This window comes from Diceros bicornis, chromosome 28 (genome assembly GCF_020826845.1).
Source record: "Diceros bicornis minor isolate mBicDic1 chromosome 28, mDicBic1.mat.cur, whole genome shotgun sequence".
Classification (NCBI taxonomy): domain Eukaryota; kingdom Metazoa; phylum Chordata; class Mammalia; order Perissodactyla; family Rhinocerotidae; genus Diceros; species Diceros bicornis.
In genome coordinates, this window is record NC_080767.1 from 7892369 (window position 1) to 7901452 (window position 9084).

Genomic DNA, 9084 nt, shown 5'->3' on the forward strand with positions numbered 1-9084 from the left:
GTGATGGGTATTAAAGCACTAGGGACACATCAGCGGGTGGGTACAGGAGGGTGGGGGCATTCCATGTGGAGGCAGGAGGACGTGAGCTTTTAGAAGTAGATCTCTGCCTGCAACAGGTACCATGTACCAGACCCCCAGGGTAAGCAGGCTGAGTAAGGACTGAGAGGAAAGGACGGCAAAGGACTAAACGGTGCAGGCCCCTGAGGGCCAGGTTGGGGAGGAGGCGGGTCTTATCCTGTTGGGTTGTTGAGGGAATGAACTGAGATCCGCTAGGTTGGGTATAAGGCATTGAGGACACAGTAAGCTCTTCATAAATAGCGGCAGCTGTCGGCAGTGGGGAGCCATTGCAGGGTGTGTGTGTTTCTATTTGCCTCTTCTTCAGATCAGTTTGGGAGTACTGCCATCTTAGCAATATTAAGTCTTTTGATCTATGACTATGGGATGTTTTTACATTTATTTATGTCATCTTTAATGGACAATGCTGTCTTGTAGGTTTCAGTGTACAAGTCTATCTTTTATTAAATTTATTCCTGAGTATATTTTATGTTATTGTAAATGGAATTATTGTCTTAATTTCATTTTTGGATTGTGTGTTACTAGTGTATAGAAATACAGCTGATTTTTGTATATTGATTTTATACCCCGCAATCTTGCTGAACTCATTTATTAGCTCTAACAGTTTTTTGTGGATTCTTTAGGATTTTTTAGATACAATATTGTGTCATCTGCAAACAGAAATAGTTTTGCTTCCTCCTTTCCAGATGGCTTGTATTTCTTTTCTTAGTTGTCGTGGCTAGGACCTCCAGGACAATGCTGGTGAGAGCGAACATCCTTGTCTTGTTCCTGCTCTGAGGGGGGATGTCTTTAACCATTAAGTATGACAGTAGCTTGCTTTCTCTGTCTTTTCAAACCTCTTTAAGATTGTTTATTTTTCATTATCTTACGGTAACAGAAAACTCAAACAATATAATAAGATATAAAGAAGGAAGCAAAAGCTCCCCAAATCCCACCACCACCAATACACTTCTAGGCCTTTTCAATGCATGTGTATGTGTATGCAAAAGAGGTAACTTTAGAAAAGTACGACTGCTTTGTAACTAGGCTTTTTCCTCTACCCAGCATTGTTTCATGGCCATCTGTTCAGGCCTGCGACCAAAGCTTTGCATCATCCTTTTAGAACCAGCACTGTTCTATTGTAAGGCTGAACTGCCACTCATCTGAGCACCTGCCTTTTGGCCAGTGTTTGTTTCCCTTTTTTTCTATGATAAACGAGACTGATGAACGTCCTCATCATATCCTTCCCAACATTGTGTGTTGTCGGTTTTCCTTTTCTTTTCATCTTTGTCAGGTGATCACTATAGATTTTGGGGTAGGGAAGTAATATGATGAGAGTGAGGCTTTAGGAAGCTAACTCTGGCATTCCCAACTTACTGCGTGACCTCAGGCACATCCTTTTCCCTCTCTGGGCCTGTTTCTTCATTTGTATATTGAAGAGGTTAGTCTAAATGACTGGTTATCAAACCTGGCTATATATTGGAATCACCTGGGGAGTTTTAAAACCACGGCCACCTGAGTCTCGCTTCCAGCGATTCTGATGTAATTAGTATGGGGTATAGCCTGGGCAGTAGGATTTTTAAATCCTCTTAAGACTAGATGACTTGAAGTTCTTTCCTGCTCAGATATTCTAGGAAGGCTGCTGTGGGACAGTGGGAAGATCTGTTCTTGGCGTCCAGCAGCCCTGGGTTTGAATCCCAGCTCGTTCGTTCCTGGTTGTGTGAGCCTTCACCTTCTCCAAACTTCCATCTCCCTGCTCTTGGAGGGGGTGTTAAGATCCCCACCCACCATGCAGGGTGTCTGCGGTACAGAAGGTTTAGGTCCTGCACAAATGGAATGAGTGGTGACTATTGTTCTTTTCTTGATCAAAGAGCCAGCCCCTGGGCAACAAAGTGGAAATGGAGATCGTGAGCATGTTGGAAAAAAACGCAACGCTTCTCAAATTCGGCTACCACTTCACCCAGCAGGGGCCCCGGCTGCGGGCGTCCAACGCCATGATGAACAACAATGACCTTGGTGAGTGCAAACATGCTCCCTACCGCCCCGCCTGCCATTCTTCCCACCTGTCCCAGGGGTGTGGCAGGGAAAATTCAATACCATAACTTCTCCACGGGAGTCCCCTTCTTGAGCCCAACGCCGGATCTTCAAGCGGATCACGTTTCCTTGTTGTCTGTGTTTGTGCCTGTCTCCTCCCCGAGGCTGTGAGCGCCCTGTGTGCGGGAGCTAAGGCTGAGCCCTCTCCTCCCGCAGCGAAGCTCAGTGCAGCACAGGGCGGAGCCCAGAGCACCCTCGTGGCGTCAGCTGAGTGAGGTGGAATGTGGGAGGCACAGGCTCACGTGGGTCTTTTCCTCTTCTGAAGACCCTCCTCTGAACCCTGAGTCCTCTCCAGTCACACAGTCTGGCTCTAGCCTCAGGTCCCAAAGCCACCAACCAGCGCTAGGACCCAAACCCCAAGCCTAGGAGACTTCACATAGCCTTTAAGGTAAAAGTGGAAAATGTCAACTTCGTGGTAAAGTAAAACAGGTTACATTAATTTAATCTCGATTAAAGGCATAGTTCATATTTTTCTAAAAAGAAAATGTCACGATCTTTCTTATGAGCATATATCAAATAGGTTTACAAGTCAATTGAATGAAACGTGAGATCAGTCATCAACTTCCTTCCAGATGCCAGTTGTTCTGAAGCTCTATGGGCAGTTATTGATTATGTGTATCCTGCTGGCTGTTAAAGCAACTTGACAGAGTGTCCAAAAAGAAGTATGTCTGATAAGGCTATCGGAAAATAAGAGGAAAAAAAAAACAAGGAGTAGGTCTAATATGTTAACATAATTGATCATTATATTTAGCCATGGGTTTCCTAGAACCGAGGCAGGAGGAAGACAAATCAAGTTACATTACTCTTATTACAGAAGAGAAGGAAGCATAATGAGCTTAAGAAAAAAAACCAAAACTTCTTTCTGGGATTGAATTATGAAATAACTATGTTTTCTAAACGACAATGTCTTCAGTGAGTTTTTCATCAAATTCAAGCCTGCTCTACACGTGTTTTTTTTGTTTGCTTGCTTCTAACACTCAATAAAATGCCAAGATCTTAATACTAAAGCTCAACTCAACATTCAGATGTGTCCCTGTTTAGTGATGAATCGGAGGCCAGGTTAATACACGGAGGCCTGGACGAGTGGAGATGAGTGTGTAGTGTGTATGCACAAGGCAGGTACTCACAGAACCTGTGATAGATAACCACTGAGCCACACACACGCGCACACACACACGCACACACTTTAGATTGAGTTACTCAATTCATCAAACATTTGTCAAAGTATTGCTCACTCCAGATGCCACTTTTTTCTAGAGCTGCAGGTCTAGAAAAGCCCATAAAACAAACAAATGAAAACATGCCCAGTGTCCTGGTTTATCTGAAGTGCCCTTATTTGAAATAAAATAAGAACAAGCACAGATAACTAGGAATCATTATTATTACGGTGTAAGAGGTGACAGCTACACTGAACTGTTGAAGGCGGCTGGCAGTCTAAACCCAGCTGTGATCTGGCTTCAGAACCAGCACTTAAATGCCTTGAGTCCTGCCCTGATACGCAGCAACCTCACAGTTTTTTCTCCCAGCTCAGATTAAGCTTGTGTGTGCCCCGTGGTGCCTATCTCAGGGCTAACCCAGCTAGTGTATTCCAATGGCAAGAGGGTCTGGAGGTCTTTTTTCTGGGGACAGAGGCTCCAGATGACCAGAGGTCGGGAGTGCTGAAGCGGGGACACCCGAATCAGCTGGAGGTTGGATAAAATGGCCCTTGAGGACTCTCCCAGTCCTGAGAGTCTGCGATTCCAAAATCCAGGCCCGACTCCTACCGCCAGGGACCTCCTGAGGTTATGGCCGGACCCTAGAGGCCAGAGCTGGAAAGGACTTCCAGGCCCATTCCTCCAGTTCCCTTAGGGAGAAACTGAAGACTGGGAGGGGGTGCCCTTCTAGGCAGTGGCTCAGCCAAGTCACACCAGTTGTTAGTTATAGCAAGCAACTTTTGTGTGCCCGGGACTGTGCTAGGTGACATAAGGGGCAGCAGAAAGCCTATTTCCCTGACTCAAGAACATTTACAACCTTTTAGGGGAGAAAAGGCATGAGTAAGAATTCAAGAGTGCCTACAGACTGTATCCGAACAGAAGAAATGATTTGTGAGGACAGAGGCCAGTTAAGCAAAGCCTTCTGGTTGGGGTGGGCCTTTAGCCAGTCTTGAAAGGAAGAGCTGGGTCGTGGGGAGGTCAGGAGGCATTCCTGGCAGAGGTGGTAGCACTGGCAAAGGCAGGGTGGTAGGACCCAGGATGCAGGATAGGAGAGACAGAAAGATCTAAAAGGATTGAGGAACTGTCATAGGGGTCAACATAGAAAGAAAAATAGGAGCTCACAGAGAAGGGCTTTCCAAGCAGAGGGAACAGCATGGGCAAAGGCAGCATGAGCGACAGGTATATGAGGTGTTCCCAAGGAATGGGGCTGGGTAGATGTGGGGAGGCTGTGAGCGGAAGGCCTTTAATGCCAAGCTCAGGAGTTTGGCCATGAAAGCAGGTGGGAAGCGGGACCATGACAGTTGCCTGGACAAGCATGACAGGTAAGAAAAATGGGCCTCTGGGTTGCCCAGGGAACTGTGTGCAGCTGCTCCCTTGGGGTTTCCCACAGAAGGAATTAGAGCAGAATCGTCTGACTACACACAACATTCGGAGTGCTGGTTGGTGAAGTAGGATTTCCAGCTTTAAAAAGAAGTTTGTGCCCAGAGGCTAACTTTTGTAAAAGAAATGCTTATGATTCTGATGGTGCTTCAGCTCCCTCCTGCAAAAGAGAAATCGCGACTTTCTTTCCAACACGGTATTTTCATCCCTCTCTTGATGCTCCGATGAAGGAGACAGGCTTCCATGTTTTCCAGCCGAACATTTTTATCATGAAAGCCTCCTGCCGGCCCTGTCCATCCACTGTGCTTGTTAGCAGAGTCGGCTGTGCAGCCCCGGGGCAGGGAGCATTGTGCGGAAGGGAGCAGCCTCTCCTGTGACCTGCCTCTGTCCTGGCTCATAGCCTGTGGCCTCTGTGCTGCTTGGGCTTTGCCTGCCTGCCAGGCAGGTGGGCTTCTCCTTGGGGGACATTTAGTCCCCAAGGCCATGGGTCAGCCAGTGCCTCTGCACACAGGTATCCTGCCCGGGACCCATCCTACTGGCATGCCTTTGGTCCTTCCCACTCTGTGCACTGGGCTCTTTACAGAGTGTTCTGTGGCACAGAGCAGGGCGCCAGGACGCAGTGGGTGTTGGGGAGGAGCCATGCATCCCCATCTACGTTTTCCCACGGTGATACCTCGGGTGACTCCTATCTCCACACTATTTATAGCTGAGAGCCAGGCTTAGCCTGGCTTTCAGGTCCTGTAAATCTGCCACTGAAGCTCTCTCCACTTAATGAAATCTGAATTGCAGCCTCCAAGTTAAGACAGTTGTATGTGTCGGGGTGGGGTGGGGAGGGAGAGTAACATGTTTAAAAGCAGAGAACCTCCCTTCCTGGGAAAGTCGCTCTTTTACTGTATTTTCAAGGAAGACCTTTCTAACAAGTACCCAGACACAGCACAGCCCAAATCCATTTCATCATTTTCCCCCAAAACCATCTCAGAAAAGGGCACGACTTTCCTCACAGCCATTCAAGCCAGAAATCTGGGCCTCTCTGTCTACGCGGCCACCACCCCAGCCAGTCACCTCCTCGCCATCCCCATTGCTTGCCTCATGTCAACCCTCATCACAGTCACCTGGCGTCCTGCAGCTTCCCCGGGCCTCCAGCTCCTCCTCCAGGGCAGGCAGCTCGCCCAGCACTCATCCCAAAGCTTGTCCTACGCCTCTGCTTAGAACCCTCTCCGGGCTCCCGCTGCTCTCAGGTTAAACTCCTTGATGTGGCTCACATGTCCCTTACTAATCGGATCTGACACATACATGGCACCTACTGTGTGCCAGGCCCTGCTCTAAACACCTCCCATCTCACTGACTCCTGTGAGGCTCCCAGCAGCCAGTGAGGTAGGTGCTATCATCACCCCCATTCTACAGTAAGGAAGTAGAGGCTGAGAGCAGCAGCTTAGGGTACCCGCAGTCACTGGGCAGAAGTGGGATTTGAACTGCAGTTCGGCCCCAGAGCCTGTGCTCTCCACTTCCCCCCTTGGTGAGGGCCAGCCAGACTCACCTCTTGGACACCTGACAAGCCATCCTCTTGCCATATTAGTAGCTGGAGTGCCTCCCAGTGGCCTGAGCAAAAGCGTCCCTTTAGAGGACCGTTCTCCTAATGCTCCTCCTACTTTCCCACCCTTCACCCCTTTATCATGTAAGATTCAGCAGACGTGTTACCTGCCACCCTCAGAAGATCTGACCACTTCACTCATTGTGCCTCATACTTGATAGACAGTTACCATGACACCTGTAATATTTTATCAAACTTATTGTTGGCATATCTTGGTCCCCTGTTAAGCTCTTTCTTTATTTCTGCTTCTTGTGCTTGGCACATGATAGCACTCAGTAGATGTTGCTGAACATGTAAATGAATATAACACAATGGAGGTGTCCAAGCTTGGCGGGAAGTGGTGGAAGGAGCTCAGGCTACGGATGGAGGTTGGTCCAGATGACTCGAAATTCCTTCTGGCTCTGATAATAAACAAGTCTCTGGCTGTTGCAATGATAAGCAATGCGGAGGAGTTTGCTTTAATGGAATTAAAAAGCCGATTGAACTGAAGGAGGATATTGGGAGACTTGGTTTCTCCTCTCAGTTCTACCACTCACTCACCGTGTCTTGGGGCAAGTTACTTCCCTCGCTTGGCCTCAATTTCCTTCATCATTAAAATGCGGGAAAATAATACCTGAGTGAGTGGGTGCCTTTCCCTTCTCCCCGTCCAGTCCTGTAAAGCCAGTGTCAGGGAACTCGGCGCAGATGCAACCCAGTGTACACAGCAGGGCCTGTGGGGAGAAACACACAGGATCCCTCTCTGTGCCTTCAGCCACGGGCTGGGGACTCAGGTTCCAGTCCTGGTTCTGCCACTACCTCTCAGGGACCCTGGCTCTTTTCTTCTCCAGCGGAAAGGAGCTAGTCCTCCTTGTGAGAATCAGATGAGAGGTGGACATGTAAACCCATCTAGACGGGGCTGGATTGTACTGAGGGAGGCGCTGGACTTTAGCTGAGAATGAGTCACAAGCCTTTGTTGTCTGGTACCAGCTTTATTGCTCTGAGCAGGAAATGTACTCTTCTGCCACTCTTGCCTCATCCATAACAGGACTGACACTGAGAATTGTTGCAGGGGTTCCAGGGAGGTGTGGAGTGTAAAAGGGGCGTAATGAGGACTGCCTTGCTGGGCATGCTGGCACAAGCGAACTCTAGGCCCCAGACTGGGAGACCTGTGTGCCCTCGCGTCCCTGCCCCCCAGTTCCCAGCCACCACCTGAGTAACACACCTTCCTGGTGGTTCTGCTGTGTATGCTCAGTGTCATGCACAAGCTGCTTTGGCTCTTGTAGCAGCTCCTATGCATCCATCTGAGGTGTTCCAGGTCAGCTCAGGAACCGGAAGCTATCTGAGTATAGGTAGACTTTTTGCCTCTCAGCAATAGCTTCCTGCCACACCAGCAGCCTCCTTGACTACCACCTACTGGCACCTACAGACTTCTTTGATCTTTCTTTTCTCTAGTGGCTCATCTAGATTGCTGCTGGTCAGAGGCTGTAATTCATGTCAAAACATTCTCGCTTGTTACAACACAGGGACTCCCCACCCCCCATCCCCAGTCATCCTATAAGCTAATGACTCCAGCCTGCAGCCTCCTGGCTAGTGCTTTCCTCTTTATGGCCTTTAACTACGTGTTATGTGAACAGTGTCTGAGCTTACATTGTCTTGCCCCCGGGAAAATGTCAACGTTGACCATAAGGGGACACAGACAATGCAGGGTCCTCTTCAGGGTGGAAAGTCGTTTACATAGGCAGGAGGCGGCCAGGAGCTCCGAGAGCGCGCTGGGGGAAATGTTTCCAGCAGGTTAAGACGAGAGTAGGATCTTCAGCTGCAGGGCCTCTGTACACAAAGGCAAACAGTGGAGTCAGATCAAGTAGGCTTCATACCTGTGGCCAGCGATTCAGAAGTAATTTATGAACGAATCCACACTATCACAGACCCTCCTCAGTGAACGCTGACAAACTGTTCTTTAAAAACAACAGACGTCAGACTTTCCTAACCAAAATGTTAGCGAGAAGCTTCACCGTGCTTTCTCGGAGCCTGTGTGGTTCCCGGCGCACAGGGACAACTGGCTTATGTCTTATCTCCTTTCCTTTCCAGTGAGGAAGAGGAGGCTCGCAGACCTGACTGGGCCCATCATTCCCAAGTGCCGGAGTGGCGTCTAATGTGCAGAGGAGACGACCATGCCTTTGAACTGGACATGTTCTACCGATAATCTGCGCTCTGCCGTGGAAACCAGAAGGCAAAATGCCGGCACAAAACCCTTATGTGGTTCAGTTCTTTATGCACTAAGGTTTTAGGTTAACTAGTGGTTGTAGTTGAAAATTTTATAAACTATGGTTAATGTGAAGTTTTCCTTTAGTCACAGAAGTTCACTCTGGTTATAATTTAAAAACTAAGAAGCCCCGAACCGGCAGATCTTACTGAAGACGACGTAGCAGCAGTGACTCAGCCTGGGAGCCCAGTGTCGGTGGCCTTGCTGTGTGGTGTTTCAGGTGTACTTCAAACGTGTGACATGTGGACAAACAGCACTCTTCCTCATGGTGTAGAAGATTACAAAATATTTTATTACAAATTTGATCTTACCTACTTAGCAAACAGATGATCATTCTTTATTAACCCTCTTTTAAATTTTAAGAACCTCAAGATTAAAGCTGCCAAAGTGATTACTGGATCAAGAACACAATTTTTTCCCTCGAGAAAGACAGAACAACTGAAGCCACAGAGCTCTGCCAGGAATCAAAGAACATGAGATTCCTTTTGCTGGATATGAGGAAATGGTAGAAAAAGCCAGTGGTGAAATTT

The 9084-nt window shown here is 48.2% G+C and overlaps 1 protein-coding gene across 4 annotated transcripts in view; it reads left to right on the top strand.

Moving 5' to 3' along the window:
- The window catches only part of TMOD1 (tropomodulin 1), an 84194-nt gene extending 75484 nt beyond the window's left edge, over nucleotides 1-8710 (top strand). For all 4 annotated transcript variants that reach the window (XM_058523595.1, XM_058523593.1, XM_058523596.1 and 1 more), the window contains 2 exons: nucleotides 1926-2070; nucleotides 8380-8710. In XM_058523595.1, the coding sequence (XP_058379578.1) occupies nucleotides 1926-2070; nucleotides 8380-8444 (210 nt within the window). In that variant the 3' untranslated portion in view covers nucleotides 8445-8710. The remainder of the gene's footprint in view (nucleotides 1-1925; nucleotides 2071-8379) is intronic.
- Nucleotides 8711-9084: the final 374 nt, after the last annotated feature.